This window comes from Colossoma macropomum, unplaced genomic scaffold (assembly GCF_904425465.1).
Source record: "Colossoma macropomum unplaced genomic scaffold, Colossoma_macropomum, whole genome shotgun sequence".
NCBI classification, from domain to species: Eukaryota; Metazoa; Chordata; class Actinopteri; order Characiformes; family Serrasalmidae; genus Colossoma; species Colossoma macropomum.
The window spans coordinates 27,235,151-27,260,539 of NW_023494786.1; the positions used below are offsets into that span (position 1 = coordinate 27,235,151).

The 25,389-nt window shown below is 39.2% G+C and overlaps 1 protein-coding gene across 1 annotated transcript in view; it reads right to left on the minus strand.

Moving 5' to 3' along the window:
* rxfp2b (relaxin family peptide receptor 2b) overlaps window positions 1-25,389 on the minus strand; it is a 104,692-nt gene that overhangs the window by 42,966 nt on the left and 36,337 nt on the right. The window contains 2 exon segments of the mRNA XM_036565254.1: window positions 23,296-23,370; window positions 23,660-23,731. Of these exon segments, the coding sequence (XP_036421147.1) occupies window positions 23,296-23,370; window positions 23,660-23,731 (147 nt within the window).

Here is a 25,389-nt window from a genome sequence, read left to right on the forward strand (position 1 = left end):
CTATATATATACTTTTGTGATGCATGCCGATCAGCACAGATCAGAAATCAGTGTTGAGAGAGCTGAGTTATGGAGTTCATCTCCACTGAGTGTGGTTTTGCTGTGGCTTAATGCTACAGAGACTACATCTGTACTCTGGACTGCACTATCAGCGTTTGGAGAGGTGGTCTGTAGTGACATTAAGGTGGACAAGACCTTGTTACAACTGTCTATGATCATTGTAATGTAATACAATACAATATGAACTTGTCAAAACAATAGCCTAGTGGTGAATTTAATTTACAATTACTTAATTATTTTGAGTTAGAACAGCTTAAACATAATTTTAATATCAACAAAACACATGGAATTAGTACAATTTACTCACATTACTTAAGTGTAAATGAGTTATTGAACTCAAAACATTTGAGGTAATCAGTTTCCACAAATCATTTGAGTCGACTTAACTCATCAGGTTTTACAGTGTAGTTACATAATCAAAAATCAGAAGCTGTTTTAGAGGCGGAGCACAAGACACTACATTTTGATGTAAGATCATGGGAAAACAAGAATTTTGTCTTTTAATCCTCTATTGCTTGATGTTGCCTCAGGTTAACAAACCATTTTCCACACTTTACAATGGCATGATGCTTATCTAATGATAATGAAATGTGAAATAATGAAGGTAGGGGTTTGAATAAACCAATAAATTGTACATGCATGATCATTTAATCTCTTGGTGGGTGTTTCTAAAACCTCTATCTGGCATGGTGCAGCCTTCAGATAACACGTTTCTGCACTGGACTATTTTTCTCATAAAAGCACATTTTCATCATTTTTCATACATCCAAAAATATGATTTACGTGTGTTGGAGTGCAAGGTTCATTTATTTTTTTAAATATTGTGTACTAATTTATTTATTTTATAAGAAACTGCTTAAATACATATGTTGCTTCTAGGCAACATATGTAATATAATGTGTATACAATATAATACAATGTCTCCTCAAAACAATGAACCCCAAATGGACCTTGAAATCCCGTTTTATGTAAGAAAAGTGAACATTTTCTAAACACTGCTTTCATACAGTGTGCAATAGAGGGTCAAATGATATGATGAATTGTGCTTAATGCAACCAGAGACCAGAGCTAACAAGGTAAAGGTCCATTTTGATTTCAGGTTCATTTTAAGAACAAAGTCTTCTTTACAATGGCACCAAAGGGAATTGGTCGGGAAGCTGAGAAAGGCAAAAGGTGAGATTTAGGACAAAAGTGATACAAAAATAAAAAACATATGAACAATAACAACAAAGACAACAAAGCAACATGAGATAAAAACAAGCGAGCCATGTTTCAGTTAAACTAATGAGGGAAACTCATTATGATCAAAAACACCAAACACAATAGGCTCATTATGTTGAACCCATTGCTCATCTGTTCATACACATGCACTATTAATGATCCAGGCAAAGTACTGGTGGTTAGATGATGCTAAGCACAAAGCACAACACTATAGGTTTGATTTATGAGGTCTCCCAGCTGTATGATCCCTGAACTATTTCTGACTCATCTGCAGGCACTGCGGTAAATTAGAGCCGGCAAAGCAGAACCCACTCTTCCAACATCATGAACACATTCACACCAGGAACAAGCGGTGTTAGATTTGTGACTAGCTTCTCCGAACCAGCACTTAAACCTGATACTTTTGGGAAAAGCCACAGTCGCTACCCGATCTGTGTCTGTGTCTTCGGCCCCATTCGCACAGTGCATGTGCACCTCTGTCATGCATGTGTAGAGAACATTATTTTTACCGGTACCACCCAATCTGTAGCACACATATGTAAGCATTGACTGTAGCTGAGCCATAACAAAACGGCCATATTCTTCAGTAGTAGTTACATGTGCATTTTGCCCTCACTTGGTAAGCTATTCTACCTGTCATCCATGAAAATGCAGAGCTTTACGGTGTCATTATCTACCTGAGCAGTCATTCTTAGCCTGTATTTGCACTACAATCACAGCAGCTTAAGCAGAACAATCTCAAGAGGCTCTATCTCAAATGGCTTCCTACACCCTATGTAGTGTGCACTACATAGATCATTATAAAATAGCTTCCACAAACAAAAAGGGAGCATTTTATATCCAAATAAAAGCCATTTATATTCAGTTAAAGCTGCACAACACCCTATCTGACTTTTAATGCACTGTTTTGGTGTAGAATCCCTGATTTCATCACCTAGGCACTGCACTAGTCAGCAAAGAGTCAGCAAACTAAATGTTATAAAGAGCCATTTTGTCCTTTCAGCAAAAAGCAATCCATCTTAGGAGCAACAACACTGTATGTCCATTTTACCATCTTGGCTGTAAATATATCTCAGTATGTGCTGATGTACCAGTATAGGATTAAAAAAACAAAAACTTGACTTACTTTGCTCTGCTTTAAGCTTTAGCTCAGCTATAGCCACTTTTCTCGCATCTCCAGCAGGAAACTTTTCAGCAAAAGTAGATCAGTTTTTGTAAAATGTCTCTTAGCGTTCAACTTTTTACGAAGCTGACGTCAGTTTCTCATTCGCGGCTTCTTGTTCGATTTTTCCTGTTCCACCTTAAATGGTGCCTGAGGTGACAGAACGTAAGTGCTGCACCCATTTAAGGTGGAACGGGAGAATTCAAACAAGCTGACTTAAGCTTTGTGAATTGTTTGTGTTTGACAGTTTCTCTCTGCAGATTAAACGTGTAATGTATAAGCTGGAGTGCACAAAGTCCATTTGTCTACAAATTATTGATGTTTGTCTTAAATCCCTCTCTTTGCCTTTTCGTTAGCAACTAGCTAAGCGAGACTGTCTGCGTTGCGACCAGCAGTCTGCCCGCCAACGTTTGGGGGTTAAAGGGTGAAATAGCAGTTATACAGTAACTACAACGTTTAAGGCCATTTATTGTTAAAACTGTTAGAACCATCAGCAGAGCTTTATTTTACTGCAAAGGAGGATTATTTTATTTTTACTTAAAAATCTTTAATTTTTTAATATTTCTGTGGAGCTGCAAGGGCAGTTAAAAAAGCCACATGTGGCTCTAGAACCGTGTGTTGCCACCCCTGATATAGAGAGTAAGGAGCCATCTGAGATTCAGCCATAGACACGCTCTCATGCTAAACCAAAATGATAGTAATTGAGCAGGTGTGTGTCTGTACCCCTCTCATCTCCCTGCGCTCGAACCTAAATGCGTTACCCATTGAAAAACACTTAAGTAGCGTTAACTAGGAAAGAGAATGAGACCACTTATACAGTGGTTTCAGCATCAAACACTCCAAGCTAATCTGCTAATACAATGTTGTAAAAAGGCATGTAGGGTACAGGTCGGTCAGCATCTTGCAGTGGACACATGCACGATAGTAGCATGTATGCAAATCAGGCAGAGGACGCAGATCAGGTAGCAACAGCCACTCCGTTCTCAGATTAGCAGATTACGCATTCATATCGACCCCTTAGCTTTTCTATTTTGACAGAGCTCTGTGTTTCATGCATGAGTGACGGAATAGCAACACGGAACTGGGGCTGTTAAAGAAAGTGGGCTGACCTTCTTCAGCCATCTGTGGAAAACTGCACCCCCTTTGCGTTGATATATAAGCATCTCTTTTAAGAGACGGGCATATATGCAGCACTGTGCTTACTTAGAACTAGATAAACTAGGCATTGGATGTAAACAGGGTTAGGAGGGTTACTTTAACAGATGACTCGTTTCTCCTTTGTTTCCCTTATTTTTCATCCATCCAAAAATATGATTTAGATCAAGTTGCTGAAGTTCATTTTTTATCGTTCAGTATCATATAAATGATTTACGGTATAAGAAATTGCTTAAATATGTGTGTTGCCTAAAAGTAACTGTGCGCCAGTGTAATGGATACAGCCAAGTTATGCAGCCATTTGAAAGAGCGCTGTAGTTGGTCAGTTCAGGATTTAGAACGATCTTTTTGATTTTTGAGTTTATTTAGGAAATCAAAATGATTTAGTTAGAGGTTGACAGATATTGCATGATGTATTCTGGAACAAATTACTGAGTAACTGTTACTTTTCCTTGGATGATTTGTCTTTTAAAAGTCATGTAATCAAAGAAAGACAAGAGAAAAATAATTTCAACAGGATGACTTCAAGCCCTTGATCTGTATTATTGTGATTACGCTTAAACTTTTTAACAAGAGTGTACCATTTATTTATTCCTCCTTTTCCTCTTCGTTATCTGTCTCATTCGTTTTCACTGTTGTGCTGTTTAATGAAGCTCTGATCTCAGTAAGGCTTCCCTGATTAAATAAATAAATAAATCAGTGAATCAATTCATTTGAATGTCTGCAGTGACTTTCAGCTCGTAAAATTCAGCAAGCTTGGATTTGAGGGGCGTAGTAATTCCTTTTAACTGGACTCGCCAATTTCAACACACTGTGATACACTCCTGAGTGATACTGATAAAAATTCCACATGATGATATTTGCCAAATACATCACAAGATATTAAGTTTGCATTAATAAAATTTATGAACCCATGCTGCTTTCTTGTGGTTTATTTTGATTGTTTTTTTTTCCCCCAACATCTGTTCTCATCATTTTTAAATGGCACTGAAGAGAAACTTGCACTACTACACTACACTGCTATTAAGAATATTAGGAATGCAAGCTTGATAGACATTTTTATATGCAGATTAAAAACACTTTTGTTCAGTCTACTTTATTGCGTCGCTTATTTATATACTTACTTTCACTCTGTAATTTGTCGTTGTGCTGTTATTTCTTTAATTTTATTTTGTCATATAAATGCCGATCTTTTATCTTCCCGGTGTTCTGCTTATCTTCCTGTATGAAGCATCTTGAGATTAAATCACTAAAATAAAAATGGCAAAAAAAGAGAGGTCTCCAAGTCTTCAAAACTTACAAAGTGTAGCTTTACGCAGACATTAATTAGATCAGATTAGATTAGATTAGATTAAACTTTATTGTCATTGTGCAGAGTACAGGTGCAGAGCCAATGAAATGCAGTTAGCATCTAACCAGAAGTGCAAAATACAGTATTATTTACAAATAAAGTGCAGAAGGATGGTATAGTGTTAAAAAATAAATATAGATATGCAAGTATAAATATACATATATACAGAGTGAGTGGAGAGCATACAATGAGGTAGTATGTCCAGTGAGAGCAGCATATGTAAAAGATAAGTATGCAGAGTGAACTTGTACAGTATTGTTGGTGCAAATATGAACAGTGCAATAATAGACTGAGCAAATATGAATAGTGGAATAATACTAGGACCACACTGAGATGCAGTTTGTGAGTATGCTCTCAATGGTACAGTGGTATAAGTTCACCAGTATCTCGGCACACAGGTGAGCTTTCTTGAGGATCCGTAGGAAGTAAAGACGCTGTTGCGCCTTTTTGACCATGATGGAGGAGTTTAGGGACCAGGTGAGATCATCAGAGACATTGATACCAAGGAACTTGAAGTCAGACACGCTCTGCATCAGCTCCATTGATGTAAATGGGGGGAGTGTGCCTGTCTCCTAACCCTCCTAAAGTCCACTATGATCTCCTTGGTTTTCTGGGTGTTTTGCGCCAGGCTGTTGTCCTCACACCAGGCTGCCCGGTGCTGCACCTCGTCCCTGTAGGCCGTCTCATCATCACCTCTGATCAGACCTATCACCTTGGTGTCATCCGAGAACTTGATTATGGAGTTAGAGCCATAAACAGGAACACAGTCATGGTTGAACAGGGAGTACAGAAGAGGGCTGAGCACATAGCCTTGTGGCACGCCGGTGTTCAGGGCGATGGGGGAGGAGGAGAGTTTGTCTAACTTAACAGACTGAGGTCTGTCAGTCAGGAAGTCCAAATTCCAATCGCACAGAGATGTGCTGATACCAGGCTGGCTAAGCTTTAAGATCAGGTTGGAGGATTAATGTTATTTTTGTAATAATTTACAAAGCCTAGCAACTGAGTTACACAAACATGCCAGAGTACCTGTGACAAAATGTAAGAAGAAGCTTAAATATTAATGATCATTAAATTAAATATTGATTAAATCAATAATTTAATAGGACAGTTGGTCATTACTGAGCATTCATGATTTTACATTGATCTTATTAAGGATAAGAACAAATAAATAATGTAAAAAAAAGAAAACTAATATAAAGAAAATAGGCAGCAACCCAACAAAAGAGTTAAAAAGTGTAACAATATTATCAGGTAGTGACCCAGCCTGTTTGATTATTCATATGTCCAGCAATGCTGGGTGCATTAACCTCTTATTCTCCAGGGTATATTTTGGTTTGTCTATCTGAATTCACATGACCAAATCATAAGGCAAATTATTCAGTAACTGCATGAAATACATGTACATTTTTATTTGATTTATTTATTTATTTTGTTTGGTGAAAGCTCCCCTCAAATTAACAGAACATGTGTTTTATGATCACACACATATTGCTATATGCTTACAATTTACTGCTGAAAGCCAAAAATCTTAGACCCTCTTTGTATTATTTTATAAAAATAATTTTTAAAGAGCAGATCACTGAAGAGCCCTGCGATGGACTGGCGACCTGTCCAGGGTGTATCCTGCCTTCCTCCAAATGACAGCTGGGATAGGCTCCAGCACCCCACTGCGACCCAGAAGGATAAGCGGTTTAGATGATGGATGGATGGATAGATCACTGAAGAGACGCCATCTGTTTATAGTTTGTAGCCCAGATTTGTGGAAAAATTGGGTCGACTTTCAGTAGACAAAAAAATTGTGAGTTCAGCTTCTTTTATTATAAGGGTTTAAAATTACATCACCCATCTATTTGACTGGAAAGAAGACAGTTACAGCTCTCATACGACACCAGCTTTTGAATGTAGCTTATGAAATATGAATGTTATGAAGAATATGACGAAGTGCGCTCTGGAACCACCGGTGGTATCAAGGAGTTGAAAAGGTTAAACCATAGCATGTGTTCTGTATGTTAGGGACCTTGTGCTGCGTTATGAATGTAAACCAAATTGGGCTGTTTTTAACTAATTTCTAGTCAAAACTAGCTTTAATTAATTAATTAACAATTAAGCATTGATTAACTAATTAATATGTGGTCTTACCTCCAACCTTTAGTTATTTCAGTTATTTGATGTCACTATTAAGCAATAAGCCTGGATTTGTGGTTTAAATATGTGGATAAAAGTTAAAAAAATAACTACATGCGTAAAAAATTTCCAACAGCACCGCTGAGCATAAATCTTTTCAGAGAGTGTTTTCTGTTACGCTCCTGATGTACTTGGACTATACAAGCCCAGCTCTGGGGAGCTGAAGAATTATGCACATTATGTTCTCTCTGCTGTGCTGGACTAATCCCAGTGAGATCTATGGAGCCAGCGTCATTTGCTCAATGTTGAGTATAAAATACAGGCAGATAATACAATTACTATTGAAATGAAACCTGATCAGCTATGAGCTATCAACATCTACTTTCACATCATCTAACAGACGTTTATCACAGCTGAAAAACATTTCAAACTATCAGTGAATCACAGCGTGTTCCCAACTGTGCCGTGGCAAACATGTCGCTCCTGCAATTACCCTACAATTTACAGCAGCACGTGTGAGGAGACGGCTCGTGCTAACGAAGACAGAGCATGTGCACTACAGTTCAAAAGTTTGGAGTCACTGTTTTCAGCAATATGAAACCAATTTTTTTGCAGATACATGTATAATTCCATTACGATGGTAATACTCCAACTTTATAGGATTCAACTAATTAGTAGGAAGCAGTAAAAATCAAGGACTTTTAGGTTTTGCCCAGAATGATAAACAAAGTTGGAGATGATTTTAAAAATGACTGAGAAAGCTGTACAACACTTATATGAAGTTCTAGCCTCCAGAATGACTGTCATTGGGAAAGTATTTGCTTTACTATAGTATTTTGCTGTAGTAATATAGTAATATACTTAGTTATTACCTTGTTATTACTACAAATAAATACTTACAGTATATTACTTATCATTTGATAAATGTTCCCAAAAAATAATGATTAAAACATCTGAAATCAACTCCTGCCATCTATCTTACAGCAGTTCAATCCACACTGTGTAAGGTATTATTAAATAATAACAGCAGCTGAAGAGTTTCACTGTATATCCATTGCTCATCACTCTATATCCATTTAGAACAAGTTTGAAAGTTTTTGAAAAGAATAACAGCTGACAAAACGGGAAAACATATTTATTTCTCTAATGAAGGTGCTTTTAGTCATATTCTTGTGTGTGTAAACCTCACTCCCAACAGTGTATATCATGAAAAAACAAGAAAATTCTTGAAAGGTGATCTATTGACAAGAGGCTGTGCGATTTCAAGGATGTTCTTAGGCACGACGTGCAGCAGAGTTTGTCACTGTTTGCCGTATAACAATGAACACATGATAACACAGCAGTGTTTAATGCAAAAATCTATGCTTTATAAGCACTTTTTGGTCACCAGATTACCACTGCAAGTCTTATTTAGCACCAATCCAGCAGTGCCCCTCTTCTCATGCTGGGGCTGAATCTCAAATGTCTTCCTGCTCCCTATCTAGTGCACTACGTAGGAATTCAAATACTGGATCCTGCAGCCCAACAGTGCAAAATATAGCTAAAGAAATTTATGGCTAACACACTATTCAGGGAATACTGAGCCGTTTGGGATTCAGCCTGGGTTTGACGCTACTTCTGACTGAAACATGAACATTTGAAGCATGTAATCCATTCAAGTGACACTTTTTAGACTTTTATACCGCCATTTTATATCGTACATACTTTAATTCAAGCCTGTCATATTAATGATGGAGTTGTTTAGCATGTTTGCTATCTTTTAGCCTGTTTGCTAGCTGACCAGCCTAGTTCTAGTTAAGAACATAAGTCTGCAGCCCCTCAGTTTAAACAAAAAAACGTGTTCTTGCTTCATCAGTACACACGGTCGTCCATGCAGGCAGCATGAGAGTCAAAGATTATTCCATTAACAGCACAAGGGTAATACAGAACTCAGTTGTTGTGAGGTGGGCACAGGAGTGCGCATATTGTAGATTTTACAATGGCTTCGAATGTGGCTCAGCCAATCAGATTTTAGGACTGAAACTATCTGTTTTTTAAAATGCGTTTTGCAACACATCCTAGGGGTGGATTTAGTGATTGTGTTGCCCTAGGCTTGAGACAGGAATGGCACTACATGCATGTTTTTAAAATAGTTAAGGCTCTGGGCTCCTGACTGGCAAAACTGACTACACTGCAAAAATTTCATCTTAGCAAGTGAAATAATCTGAAATCTATCATTTATATCCAACATTCCTCTTTTTGAGGTTGTTGTGGGAATATTATTGGGTTATTTCACTCAACATTTCTACTTAAGTAGGTGTATTAACCCTCCTGTTATATTGTGGGTCAAATTGACCCATTTCAAAGTTTAAAAATACAGAAAAAAATATTCTTTAAAAATTTTTAGAGCATGAAACCTTTTTCTGCTAGGCTTAATTAGTGTAAAGAATGTGTGAATGGAAAATGACTAATTTACCATATTTGCAACCCCCCTGCATGTTTATATCACACACGTAATGTCCTAAATAGTCCTATAGTTCTATGCATCTGTTCTCTCTCAGAGGTTGAAAAGAAGAGCAATATGAGTACAAAAATGACAGCCAGGCCAGGAGGCTCTGGAACACATCCTTGATCAGGATAGTGAAGTAGAGGAGGAAGTGCCTGATAGTGATAGTGATCGTGATGATGAATGTCAGATGTTGAGATTATTGCCCCACAGCCATCAACTCTGAGAGAGACATTCATATCAAAAATGGCAGCAAAACCTGCATCAGGTCAAACTGACCCAGGAACATTACTGCAGTTCCTTAAAGATGAACATAACTAGGGGGGCTAAGTGAAATTATCTCACAACATTGGCATATAATTTTTGCAAGTTTTAAAAATTATGCTTGAAACAAACAAATTATCTGCTGATATATTGGGATAATTTGCTAAAGTGTACCAGAGAAGTGAAGTAGTAGGTAATCACATTACGTTTTCCAGGATGTAAGAAGTCACATAATCCCATTAAATTTAGTGCGAAGTACTAAGTAGTGTTTTTTGGATCTACGCTAACATTAATGTTATGATTATGTACACCCTGCTGGGCCTGTGCAGCACTCTGTTCTGACTGAAAAAAGGAAGGTAGCTTTGAGAGTTCAGGGATCTTCCTCTCTCCCTCTGCATTTGTCTGCTGTAACTGGAAAACTTTATTTGATGTAGATTATCGCTTATTTCGCCTTTTTCATGCCATTCAGTCTTAAGTTGGTTGTGTCATCACAATACAAAATGGTATAGTTTATTATTCATTTGGTACAAATAAATGGTCCAAAATTACATTTAACTTTGCAATACAAAAATCCTTTCATTCAAAATGCTGCTAAATGCTGTAAATGTAAATGCAAAAGTAAATGAACACAGGGCCTTATTAACTGTCCACCAAAGCCAAGTCAGTCATTCATTTCTGGTGCATTAACATGGATCAGGAAACATAACAACAATAATATTTCAATAATATAATACCAGCTTGTTCACAGGTTAATGTATAAAATTAAAATGCTAGAGAAGTTGAAATGTTAGTGATGTTCAGAATGAGGAAACAGATGAGGAAACATCTACGAAGACTGTTAAAGTGTGGCCAGAAGGGTCTGTCTTCTCTCTACAGCATCAGTTTCAAAACACTGATTGGAGTATGTTCTGCTCTGAATCCACTACAGACTCTCACGGGGACTTAGCCACATACACCTCAGCTGTAATGAGTTATATCAACTCAAGTATTGACAGTGTCGCCACTCTCAAGCGGCTGAAAATCTTTCCTGATCAGAAACCTTGGATGAATGATGAGGTTCGGCTACTGCTGAAGGTGCGCAATGCTGCTTTCACATCTGGTGATGCTGAGACTTACAGCTCAGCCAAGGCAGTCCTAAAGAAGGGCATTAGGAAAGCCAAACATGCCTACAAACTGTCTGTCGAAGAGCACTTCCACAACTCTGACCACCCGCTGGATGTGGAAGGGCATCCAGACTTTTACAGACTACAGACCTCCCCCAATGATCCCCCCAGCCAGCAGTGCTTCCCTCTCAGACGAGCTTAATTGATTCTACGCTCGTTTTGACCAGGGCAGTGATGAACACAACACATAGGGTGGACTTCCTTACAATGGCAGCCCCCCCACACTCTGTCCAGCAGAGGTGTGTTCAGTACTGAGCAGAGTAAATGCATGTAAAGCTGCTGGACCAGATGGCATCCCCAGAAGAGTCCTCAGAGCATGCGCTGGACAGTTAGCTATTCACTGACATTTTCAACCTGTCACTGGCCCAGGCTGCTGTTCCCACATGCTGGAAGGCAATAACCATCATTCCGATGTCAAAGCGTTCTTCTGCAGCATGTCTGAATGACTTCCGCCCTGTTGCACTCACACTCATTGAGATGAAGTGCTTTGAGAAACTGGTTCTCAGTCATCTGAAAGCAGCGTTCCCACCATCACTGGATCCTCTCCAATTTGCGTACCGCTCAAACAGATCGACAGAGGATGCCATTTCCACAGCTCTTCATTTTGCCCTCACCCACTTGGAAAATCGGAACACATACATTCGGATGCTGTTCATTGACTTCAGCTCCGCCTTCAATACAGTCATCCCCATCAGGCTGGTCACCAAGCTCAGTGATCTGAGAATCAACACCCCCCTGTGTAATTGGGTCTTGGATGTCCTGACAAACAGACCCCAGTCTGTGAGATTGGGCAGTCATATGTCCTCCACTCTGAACACCGGTGTCACACAAGGCTGTGTACTGAGTCGTCTGCTCTTCTCCCCGTTTACCCATGACTGCGTTCCTCTGCACCCATCAAACGTCAGTCATGGGCTGGAGGTTAGAGAACCAGACTTGTGACCGGAAGGCCACCGGTTCGATCCACTGAGCCGACAGTACATAACTGAAGTGCCCTTTAGCAAGGCACCTAACCCCCAACTGCTCCCAGAGCACCATGGATAGGACTGCCCACTGCTCCAGGCAAGTGTGCTGACTGCCCCCTAGTGTGTGTGCATTCACTAGTGTGAATGTAGGTGTTTCACTGCATGGATGGGTCAAAATGTGAAGGTGAAATTTCTCCATTGTGGGACTAATAAGGGTCACTTATTACATACAAACATTACAGAACAAAATCATATGCAAAAGCTTCAAAACCCCCAATTAAATTATGTTTTGAATTTAGCATGTATTGAAAATAAAACACAAATATAACATGTGAGTAACCTTTTTACAGGCCACATTTTGCTTTTTTTCATCAATATGTCTGTAGAGTGTGTGTTGACTTATTTTCACTTAGAGAAGGTGAGCCCAAACTTTGGCATATGATTGTATTATTTCAAGTCAAGACAGGCTTTATTGTCATTTCAGCTTTATACAAGTATACAGTGAAACGAAACAACATTCCTCCAGGACCAACAAAGGAACACAAGTGCGAGACAATACAATAAACACAGTGCAGACAATACAGTACAATAAATTAATACAAAGGACTTACAATAAGTACAAAACAGAGCACAGGCAGTACACGGTACTCAGATCTACAGTCATATCAAATGAAGTATTTCAGTGAAATGCAGTAACTATAAATAGAGTGTTCCATAATTTGGAGCTGCAAGAAGTGGGGAGTGAGTTAGTCCCATATTGTTATGTAAATGTGTGTGTGGATCTGTGTGGGTGCCCTTCAATACAGTCAGTAGGAGTTGAGGAATCTGATGGCTAGTGGAAAGAAACTGTTGCACAGTCTGGCTGTGAGGGCCCGAATGCTGTGGTACCTTCTTCCAAATGGCAGAAGAGAGAACAGTTCATGTGAGGGGTGTGTGGGGTTCGTCACAATAAGAGTAGCTTTTTCGGATGCAGCATGTAGTGTAAATGTCCGTGATGGAGGGGAGAGAGACTCCGATGATCTTTTCAGCTGTCCTCACTATTCGCTGGAGGGTCTTGCAGTCAAAGGCGGTTCCCAAACCAGACAGTAATGCAGCTGCTCAGGACACTCTGTAGAAGGTGGTATGGATGATGGGTGGGAGATGAGCTTTCCTTAACTTCAACAGGAAATAGAGACGCTGCTGGGCTTTCTTGGTTATGAAGCTGGTGTTCAGGGTCCAGGTGAGGTTCTCTGCTAGGAACTTGGTGCTCGCAACGATCTCCACAGGATAGTTGTTGATGGTGAGCGAGAGTGGTCACTCTGTGCTCTCCTGAAGCCAAGAACCATCTCCTTTATTTTGTCCACATTCAGATGTAGGTTATTGACTTTACACCAATCTGTCAGACGCCGCACCAACTCTCTGTATGCTCACTCATCGTTCTTGCTGATGAGACCAACCACAGTCATGTCATCAGCAAACTTTATGATGTGGTTGGAACTGTGAACCACCGCACAGTCGTGAGTCAGCAAAGTAAACAGCAGTGGACTGAGCACACAGCCCTGGGGGGCTCCAGTGCTCAGTGTGATGGTGTTAGACATGCTGCTCCCAATCCGGACTGACTGAGATCTCTCAGTAAGAAAGTCCAGGATCCGATTGCAGAGGAAAGTGTTCAGGCCCAGCAGGCTCAGCTTTCCAACAAGATGCTGAGGGATGATGGTATTGAATGAACTGAACTGAAGTTTATGAACAGCATTCCAACATGTGTCCTTTTTCTCAAGATGAGTGAGGGCCAGATGAAGAGTGTTGGCTATGGTATCATCTGTAGAGCAGTTGGAGCAATATGCGAACTGCAGAAGGTCCAGTGAAGGAGGCAACTGAGCTGAGTGTCACTAGTATTTTAGAAGTGTCCGTGGATTCTCTGAGCGTGTGCGTGCTTTGCCTCTCTGATAACTTGTGACAGTCTGGCCCTCTCTGTTCTTAGGGCTGCTCTGTTGCCTGCTCTAAAGGCTGAGTCACAGGCCTTCAACAGTGTGCGCACCTCAGCAGTCATCCACGGCTTCTGTGGTGATGGTCCTGGAGAGTAACATCATCAATGCACTTGTAGATATAGCCAATCACTGATGCTGTACATTCCTCCAGGTTAACAGAATCATTGTCAGAGGCAGCCTCCCTAAACATGCCCTATGCAGTTTGCTCAAAGCAGTCTTGAGGAGCAGAGATGGCTCCTGCTGGCCAGGTTGATTCTGGACTGGTTTGGAGCGTCTGACAAGCTGTCTGTATGCGGGTATCAGCATTATAGTGATGTGGTCTGAGAAGCCGAGGGGGGTTTGGGACTCTGCTTAATATGCATCAGAAATGTTAGTGTAAACAAGGTCCAGCGTGTTTGGCCCTCTCGTTGCAAAGTCCACATGCTAATGGGAGGACTGACCTGAGATCTGGGTTATTAAATGCTCCAGCGACAATAAACAGTCCATCTGGGTGCTTGTTCTGCAGTTTGCTGATGGCTTCGTACAGTTCCTAGACTGCCTCCTTGGGGTCTGCGCTGGGGGGAATGTAAACCGCTGCTATGAATGTGGAGGGGAATTCTCGTGGGGGGTACAACGGCCTACACCTGAAATCACAAACTCCACCAGCAGAAAGCAGTGCTTTGCGACAAGCACAACGTTCTTACACAATTCCGTGTTGAGGTAAACACTCATGCCTCCTCCATGTGTTTTTCCCGTCAGAGCTGCACTTCTGTCAGCACGAGACAAAACCAGCCTGTTCAGCTGAATGGAGGCATCGGGAATGTAGTCGCTAAGCCACCTTTCAGTAAAAACCAAAACACAGCAGTCTCGGAACTCTCACTGGGTTCGTTGGATCCTGATGTAGTCCAATTTATTGTCCAGCAAGCAAACATTTGTGAGAAAAATGGCTGGTATAGCAGGTCAGCAAGGGTTAGGGCCTTTAGCCTAGCATGGACCCCAGCCCTCTTCCCACAGTTCTGCTTCCTTGAGCAGCGTTTTGGCTTATATAACAACAATAATAATAATAATAATAACAATAATAATAATAACAATAATAATTAGTAATTAGTCAGGTTATTTTTATCCATAGTAACTTCAGGTCATGGGCAGCACAGATACTACTGTTTATGTCTTGAGTTATGCAGAGAAAAGCCAGATAGGCCTAATCAGATTTTAAAAAGCAGCTGTCATCCTTGTTTAATCACTGTCCTGCTCTAAAACATCTGATTCAACTCATCAGCTAATAACAAGACCTGCACTGGTGCATTAGAGCAGGAAAATACTGAAATGTGCAGGAGCAGCACTGCGAAACTCAAGATTGTCCTCCTGAAGTCACCAGATTGAGGCTGCTTCTTTCCTCTTAGAGCAGTCAACATGTTAGCAAAACTGCACTGGCAAACCCTCTTTCTCTCTCTCTCTCTCTCTCTCTCTCGCTCTCTCTCGCTCTCTCTCGCTCTCTCTGCCTTTTAAAATGTGATTAGGCCTATCAGACTTTTAAAATAGAATTATGCTCTCTGCATAACTCAAGACATAAGCATCTGTGCCATTCATGACCTGAAGTTACTATGGACAAAAATAGCCTGACTTACAATATACCAGCGCTTTTTACCATGGAAATAAAATAAAATAAAAATAAACACACAAATAAAAAATGGGAGCGTTTTGGCTTTGAAGTTGAAGTTGTCACTTTTTCAATGCATGTCATTGCGGTTTTAAAAGTGAATAAGGTGCAGCGATACTTAAAGAGATTCGCTAGCCGTGCCAACGTAGAATCAGGCCCGGATCATCAAGTTATGGGCCCCTGGGCACATGTTTGGTGGTCACCTACCTGACTACCTTGTTGGGGTCATCCATGATTTTTTTAATGATATTCTAGCAAGTTAAAAAAGGCCTATGCAGCACCACAATGACTGCATACTGACCACAGCGTTTGCACATGACCACGATGAGCGCATTTTTTTTTTCAAATTGAGACAAAACAGTAGAAAGATTACTTACACATTAAAGAGAACACAGGTTAACATAAACCCAACAACCAGTGCAACATTTCCCTATAAAGTATGCATCTGTTCTTGACAAGCAAAACATTAAGCCCAATGAAGATGATATAAATTACAATTGGACAGTTGAAATATACATAAAGACAGAAAAAGCAGCAAGCTTAAAAACCCAAACTGTCAAGCAGTCTAGCTGAAGCATACTGCTGCAGTGGGCATGGAAACGTTTGGTTTTTTCATTTATATCTTACCTCTGATGACTCAGATCACTACCAACAAGGATGAATCAACTTTTTAACTCGGGTGATTCACATTTTATATCAGGCCTTTGAAAAGGACATTTTCTACACTGTCAAAGTTTCAGGCCTCACTTTTACAGATTCTTCAGGCACATCTTTTGAATACCTGAAGCTTTATACTCAAGGTACATTCACAGGGATGCAAGCTCAATGCAAAAAACCTGAAAGCCTGAGTGAGACAATGAAGGATATTATAATAGTAACTATGCAGTGATTGGAGGAGAAAAATAAACTGATGTCTAGGAAAGACGTGAAGAGCCTTAGGATTATGATTGGTCATAAAATGAAATTACACCATGTCCTAACAGCAAGCTGGGATTCAAATGTAGTATTCCATCGTGGCGCAAAGTCTTCAGGATGTCTTGACTGGAAACATTATGCTAACTATCTACATAACTAGCTAACCTAACTAGCTAACACAAAACAAATAGTATTTACCTCTAACTTCCATAACTCCGGCTGTTTTTCTCCAAATTGTTAACTGGAAGGGTTGTAGAGATCCCTCCCTTCTCCACTTCATGGAAGACTTTCTTCTGATCCATTTTGAAGTGGAATTGCAGAGTGACTTGATGCATCAAAACAGAATTGGGACATCTGTTAAAAAACAATGTCATCTTACTGCATCACGGTCTGTCACCTGTAGCTGGTGAAGACGTCCTCACTGATTTTAACTGAAATGTTTGGTTTTGTTGTTCTCGCTCGAGTTGCGTGCTGTTAGGACATGGTGTGCGCTAGTGAAGTTCCCACTATGAGTCAAAACAGCTGTTTAGACTTTGTTATAATTGCTCGTGGGTGCCCCCTTGTGGCTCAGGCCCCTGGACATGCACACATAAAACCCACTGGATGATCCGGGCCTGCATAGAATGTATCTCCATCAATCACATTACGAGGTGGTAAAAAGTATCTTTTAGTGTCTTTTTGTCAAGTCTTTTTGCCTCAAGATAGACATTTTGAACAATGTCTCCATCATATAACACTGAAGTCTGGATATTATTTTGGTACCACTTTAGAATAAGACTACTCATGAATGACTTAAAATTCATTCATTAATGGTTATTAATCAGTTCATAAACACCTTGAAAATCATCAATAAGCAGTTACAACACATGGGTTAGTGAACCCACATTCACCCGCAAAATGTTTTGTAACAGTTTGTATGACAAAAATGTCAAAACTAACTGCAATATATGTCATTTGCTAGGTGTCTCAGTTTGTTATGGTTATTTCAAAATATTTAGACTAAAAAATATTTTCCTTTCTGTCTGGTTCATATTAAGAGTCCTTTTGGTGTCATTTAGAGAAAAGCAGAAGACAACGCTGTAATCAAAACAAGCTTTGTCAGGTTTGTGAGCTGTTATTTTAGCACAGAGTAGCAGCACTCAGGAAGCATCCAGTCATCACCTTGATTAATGGAAACTTAAACATCATTAAATACTTTGATACTGTGACATACTTGGAAAATTACACACAGCGCTAGTGTGAGGTGAATAGGAAAACTACTAGTACAATGTAAAAAATAGATTCAAAACTAAAAAAATAACAGTAAATGTCTATTTTTAGTGTTCTTTTATTGAATGTTAATAATAATCTCACACAAAGCAACATTGTGAATTTTGTTATAGTTCTATGCACAAGTTTGGAATAAATTACCTATGTATGATTTTTTAAGTAAAATGTAGTAAACACAACCTCGAAGAAAACAATAAAAAATAAATATTTCAGCAAATGTTCAGCAAATACACAGTTACTTTATATTTGATGAACTTTCAAAAAAGAAAGAGATCAAATAGTAATTGTGGCATTTTAAAAGTTACACTACTAAGTCAGTAACACCTGCTTGAGCAAATATCCCAGCTTGTGTAAGATAACTAAGCTAAACATTACTGAAGGTCCATTGTTGTCATATTGGAGTTTGCTTTGGCTTTTCGGTCAGCAAACAAACAGTTCCATCTGACAGTTTTCTTCTAGATCTTGCCTTGACGTCCCAAGTTTAATCCCTTGACTTTAGTACCCCCTTGAAAATTAGATACTACATTCAATCTCAATCTTTTCAATACATTCTAAACAAAAACTGCCATTTCTTAATGACATTTCATCTCATCTCCTTAAATTGCTTGCTCCAGCTAGGGCCACGGTTGCAATAGGGAAAGCAGAGAAGCCCAGAGAAGCGGCTCATTCTGGGGGATCCTGAGCTGCTCCCAGGCCAACTTCCTCCAGCAGGTTCGGGGATGACTTCGGGGTGTCGTCCTCCCACCTTACGGCCTCCACACATAATGCCCTCTTGAACTCGGCTATGCTTTGACACCCTGTCCATGAATATCACGAACAGGAGTAGAGGCAAGGCACAACCTTGGTGGGCTCCAACACCCACACTGAACTAGCTTGATTTAATGCCGAGTATTTGGACAGAGCTCTCACCCCAGGCTCCCACAGAATATCTCAGGGAACACATTTGTAAGCCTTCCCCAAGTCCACAAAGCACATGTAGACTGGTTTGGCAAACTCCCATTCCCCCTGAACAATCTGTGTGAGTATGAAAAGCTGGTCCATTGTTCCAGACCTGGGATGGAATCCGCATTGTTCTTCCTCAATCTGGGGTTCAACTATTAGTCTGAGTCTTCTTTCCAGCACCTTGGAATAAACTTTCCCAGGGAGGCTGAGCAGTGTGATACCCCGATAAATGGAACACACTCTCCGATCCCCTTTCTTTAAAATAGGGACCACTGCCCCAGTTTGCCAGTCCAAGGGCTCATTCCCAAGATCCACATTGCAGAGGCATTTCAGTCATGACAGCTCCACAACGTTCAAGGCCTTAAGTATTTCCATCTCATCCACTCCTTCAATCTCATCCACTCCTGGTGCCTTGCCACCGCGACCGCTTGCCAACTACCTAAGTGACTTCCACCAGGGAAATGGAGTCTGATGACCCAGAAACCCCCATGAGGCATGTCTCTCAGTTTTAAGAGTTCCTCAAAGTACTTCTTCCACTGACTGACAATCCTCATTAAAAGTGAAAGTTTCTCTGCCTTTGCTGTGTACAGCTTGGGCAAAGCCAAAACCAGATGGTGATTGGTTGACAGCTCAGCACCTCTCTTCACTCGAGTGTCCAGAACATACAGTCTTAAGTTAGATGAAACAGTAACAGAGTTGATCATTGACATTTGACCCAAGGGATTCTGATACAAAGTACAATCCCATTTTCAAAAAAGTTGGGACGCTGTGCAAAAAGTAAATTAAAAACAAAATGTAATGACATGCCAATCATTTAAACCCTATATTTCATTGAAAAAAGTACAAAGACAACATATCAAATGATGAAACTGAGAAATTTTATTGCTTTTTAAAAAGCATCTAAAAATCATCTACAGTACATAATATCATTAAAAGATTCAGAGAATCTGGAGAAATCTCTGTATGCAAGGAACCAGGACTAAAAACAGTATTTGCTGGTCATGATCTTTGGGCCCTAGGTGGCACTGCATTAAAAACAAACATGATTCTCAGATACACTTCTGAAAACCACTGTCTGTGAAAACAGTTTGTCGCTGCATCCACAAATGCAAGTTAAAACTCTAAAACACAAAGAAGAAACCACATATAAACAGGTTCCAGAAATGCTGCCACCTTCTCTGGGCCTGAGCTCATTTAAAATGGACTCTGGGGAAGTGGAAAAATGTCCTGTAGTGCGATGATTCAAAATTTGAAATTCTTGTTGGAAATCATGGACACTGTGTACTCCAGGTTAAAGACCACTCAGTTTGTTATCAGTGCACAGTTCAAAAGCCAGTATTCATGATGGTATAGGGGTGCATTAGCGCACATGGCATGGGAGACGTGCACATCTGTGAAGGTACCATTAATGTTGAACAATATATACATGTTTTGGCAACATATGCTGCCATCCAGATGACGTCTTTTTCAGGGAAGGCCTTGATTGTTTCAGCAAGACAATGTCAAACCACATTCTGCATGGATAACAACAGCATGGCTCTGTATTGAAAGAGTCTGGGTGCAAAACTGGCCTGCCTACAGTCCAAACCTGACACCACTGATAACATTTGGGGCATTATGAAATGAAAAACACGACAAAGGAGATACCAAACTGTTGAGCAGAAAAAACATTTCTCTTTCAATACTACAGCAATTAGTCTTCTCAGTTCCCAAACACTTACAGAGTGTTGTTAAAAGAAGAGTGGTTAACATGCCCCCGTCCCAACTTTAGAATGTGTTTTTGGCATCAAATTCAAAATATATATATTTTTCAAAAAATAAATACATATATTTTTCAAAAAACAATCAAATTTCTCAGTTTCAACATTTGATTTGTTGTCTTTGTAGTATCTTCCTTTAAAAATATGGTTTACATAATTTGCACATCATTGCAGTCAAATTTTATGAGCATTCTGCACAGCATCTCAACTTTTTTGGAAATTGGGCTGTACAATTATGAACATCCTTGTGTTTGAACTCGGTGTTCCTTATGGACAATCCATGACTAGCACAGAAGTCCAATAACAATTCACCATTCAGGTGTAAATCAGGCAAGATGTTCCTCCCAGTCACCCCTCTCTAGGTTTCATTGTCAATGCGAGCATTCAAACCTCCCAGCAAGACTACAGAGTCCAAAACCCCGCCCACTCGCTCCGAGAAGACTGAATACTCTGAATTGTTGTTTCATGCATAAGCAGTTTTCCTCCTGACATTTCAGACAATGGAAATTGTGACCTGACCTTGTGAAAGCACCTTGCGTTAAAACCTTCCTCTGCTTTGCAGGCATCAATTAGCTTCATTTTCAGATCCACAGCCAGATGCTTAAAAAAGCCCATGGTCATTATGCATTTGCAAATAGTCTAAAGAGTTTGAGAATTTATTATGCTCTGATAATTCTTACCCTAATGACAATTCTTGACTTGCCTAACCAGTCCTGACAAGTCAATTTAGGCCTAGTAATTTATTTTAGTTAGGAATCTTTACAACTGGAAGTCCAAACCTTTGCACATGCTACCATTGCTACTATATTTTATTTTAAAGGAATTAAGTATAACTGTTTTTTAATAGTTTGTAGCAGGTGGGTTCATTTCCTTTTATTAAAAAAACAATAAATTATGTTATCTGGGTAGGAGTGCTTAACCTTTTGCATACAACTGTAACCTACTATTAGAAGCTCAATAGAAGCTTAAAGCAGCCACGATACTTACTCTTAAAGTTAAACAGATCTTTTCTACCGTGTATTGAGGGAGCTGAGTGGTCCAATTACTGTGAATGCACTGATGCTCCCTAACATCCACCTGGACTAAACTAGACCCTTCCACCATAAACTGATCAAACACTGATCACATTATATGAAATGGGCATATATATATATATATATATATATATATATATATATATATATATATATATATATATATATATATACATATGGGGATATATATATACACACACACAAAGACAATAAAGACCACATGACTTTACTCGGCTCTGGGTTACACAGGATCAGTCACTCCAGGCTTATTACTCCATAATTATTACTATTATTACAATAATTCAGACAGTAAAAACAACACATGCTGCAGATTCATACTGGATTAAAATCACTCCACAATTATTACTGTCAGACTGTAAAAACTACAAACACAGCGGATTCACAATGTATTAAAATCACTCCATAATTATTACTGTCAGACTGTAAAAACTACACACACTGCAGATTCATACTGGATTAAAATCACTCCACAATTATTACTGTCAGACTGTAAAAACTACACACACTGCAGATTCATACTAGATTAAAATTACTCTACAATTATTACCGTCAGACTGTAAAAATGACACACACTGCAGATTCATACTGGATTAAAATTACTCTACAATTATTACTGTCAGACTGTAAAAACTACACACACTGCAGATTCATACTGGATTAAAATCACTCCACAATTATTACTGTCAGACTGTAAAAACTACAAACACAGCGGATTCACAATGTATTAAAATCACTCCACGATTATTACTGTCAGACTGTAAAACTACACACACTGCAGATTCATACTGGATTAAAATTACTCTACAATTATTACTGTCAGACTGTAAAAACTACACACACTGCAGATTCACACTGGATTAAAATCGCTCCACAATTATTACTGTCAGACTGTAAAAACTACACACACTGCAGATTCACACTGGATTAAAATCGCTCCACAATTATTACTGTCAGACTGTAAAAACTACACACACTGCAGATTCACACTGGATTAAAATCGCTCCACAAGTATTACTGTCAGACTGTAAAAACGACACACACTGCAGATTCATACTGGATTAAAATCGCTCCACAATTATTACTGTCAGACTGTAAAACTACACACACTGCAGATTCATACTGGATTAAAATCACTCCACAATTATTACTGTCAAACTGTAAAAACTACACACACTGCAGATTCATACTGGATTAAAATCGCTCCACAATTATTACTGTCAGACTGTAAAACTACACACACTGCAGATTCATACTGGATTAAAATCACTCCACAATTATTACTGTCAAACTGTAAAAACTACACACACTGCAGATTCATACTGGATTAAAATCACTCCACAATTATTACTGTCAGACTGTAAAAACTACACACACTGCAGATTCATACTGGATTAAAATCGCTCCACAATTATTACTGTCAGACTGTAAAAACTACACACACTGCAGATTCATACTGGATTAAAATCACTCCACAATTATTACCGTCAGACTGTAAAACTACACACACTGCAGATTCACAATGTATTAAAATCACTCCACAATTATTACTGTCAGACTGTAAAAACTACACACACTGCAGATTCACAATGTATTAAAATCACTCCACAATTATTACTGTCAGACTGTAAAAACTACACACACTGCAGATTCATACTGGATTAAAATCCCTACAATTATTACCATCAGATTGTAAAAAGTACAGTACCATATACATTGTATTTATGTTGACCACGGGAGCCTGTATATATCCTCAAGAGCTTATGGATACAGATTATGAAAAGAGAGAGATCATCACACTTACAGCCAGTTGAGAGAGGGCATGTGAGTGCAGAGCCTGGATGAAGGTAACAGCTCCAGTGAGGTGTTCACCATGGACCTGTAAACACCAGCAACCCATATCTGTCACTATTAACCACAATCCCCTGCAGCCTACTCCAGTTTCTCACTCTGAACTTTAGGAACAAACTGAGAACTTCAAACTAATGTTTACTTCAGTTTAAGCAAAGCTCAATGTTTCTCTGATACAGAGTAAATGAGAATGCAGTGGGCAATACAGTGAATGGTTTCTCTTCAAAAAGCATGTAGAGACAATTGCAAAGCAAAACCTAACCAACCCTGCAGTGCCCACTGTACCACACACAGAGAGAGAAAACGCAGATACGTACAGGAAGAAGAGAGACTTCAGGCCGGTGAAGGTGTTCACAGTGATGCTTTTCAGAGGATTGTCGTCTAGAATTCTGAGCATAAAAAACAAAGATAATTCACAGAAAGCGTCAAAAAAGGGGAGGAACAGGCACATTCTTGACTTGACATTCATGACTTGCTCTCAGTATTTGGTCAATCAGCAGGCTTAGATGCTTTTACAGGCTTCCTTAAAGGAATATTCCAGCGTTTTTTCAGCCTCATCTCTCTCTCTCTGCTCCATCTGCCTCGTACGGTCGGTGAGCAGAAACAATAACGTTGACGTTTCCCAGTATTTAGAAAAGAAAAGACAACCTGCTGATTCAAAACACACTTATAACATATAACATAATTTGATTTTCAATATTTTATATGTTAAAAAGTCTTGATTTTACAGAGCTCTAATCATGTACTACAGAGAGGGGTTCAGCTCAGATGATGCCTGACCCAAAAAATCACAACCGTTTTAACCATAATGTATAATTGATTTATTAATAATTATGCATGGGTGCATGCATAGCACTTTACTCTGATTGGACGCATTCAGATACCAACATTTGATCACTAGCACTGATTTCCACAGAAGACGATAAATGAGAGACCCTCGGTTATATATTTCAATTTACTGTTTTAAATTTGATTTCAACTGTCATGGTTTCCCTTTGTTCCTGTTCCTGTGTCTGTTACTTGCTCTGTTTTGTAGCCATGTGTTTTCTGCCATGTGCTCGTGTTTTTGTTTTGGTTCTTGTACTCCGCCCTTTCCCCCGCCTTCCCTATTAGTATCCTCACCTTTCTGTAGTCTCTGTCTCCTCCCTCTCCCAGGTGTTCCCCATTTGTTGTAGCCTTTATCTAGCCCTTTGTTTCAGTCAGTGTTTGGTCTGATCTACACGTCACTTTGTCTGATATAGTGGTTCTTTCCCTACCTTGTGTTTTGTTTGCTCTTTGTGTTTCTTTGTTTAGGCCTTGTAGTTAGTTACTTTGTATTTTGTAGTTTGTTTTGGTTATTAAAGTCTGCTTGCACTTATATCCAGCCTCCCTGCTCATTCCATACAGGACACTTACATCTTTAGTGGTTATAGTTCCAAAACATTTTTATTACAAAAAAAGTTTGGTAACACTTTCTATGAATGTCACATTTGTAAGCATCTATAAACATGTTTAGAACATGTTATAATGTATTCATAAGGCATTATAAACATGGTTATAAATATTTATAAAAAAGAATTACACTGAATTACACTTTGTAGCCATGTTTATTATACATTATGAATTGCTAATGTAATGCATTATAAATAGTGTTAATAACATGTTATAATGTCAGGGCCAAAGAAGTCAGTCCAAGCTTAAAGAGCGTAAAGTAAAGACGAATACCAAGCTAACGGTGGTGTACATTACCTTTCCCACATTGGGTAAAACACTGATGGCATCACTAGTTTAAACTCTGACATTTGAAGCCTGTAATGAGCTTTATTGTGTATGTTTTAGTGTTTCAGTAAATCCTTCAGTAAATACTTCAACTTGAAGCCTCAATCTTAACACTGGTGGAGGCTTTAGTACAGTACGCTTCACTTTACTTAGAGCGGACAAATACGACTTATGAGCTCTTATAATTTGTTATGATCAGTACTTATGATGTATTATGTTAACAATTCATAATGCATAATAAACATGGCTATAACGTATAATGCATTTTAATAAATATTTATAGCTATGT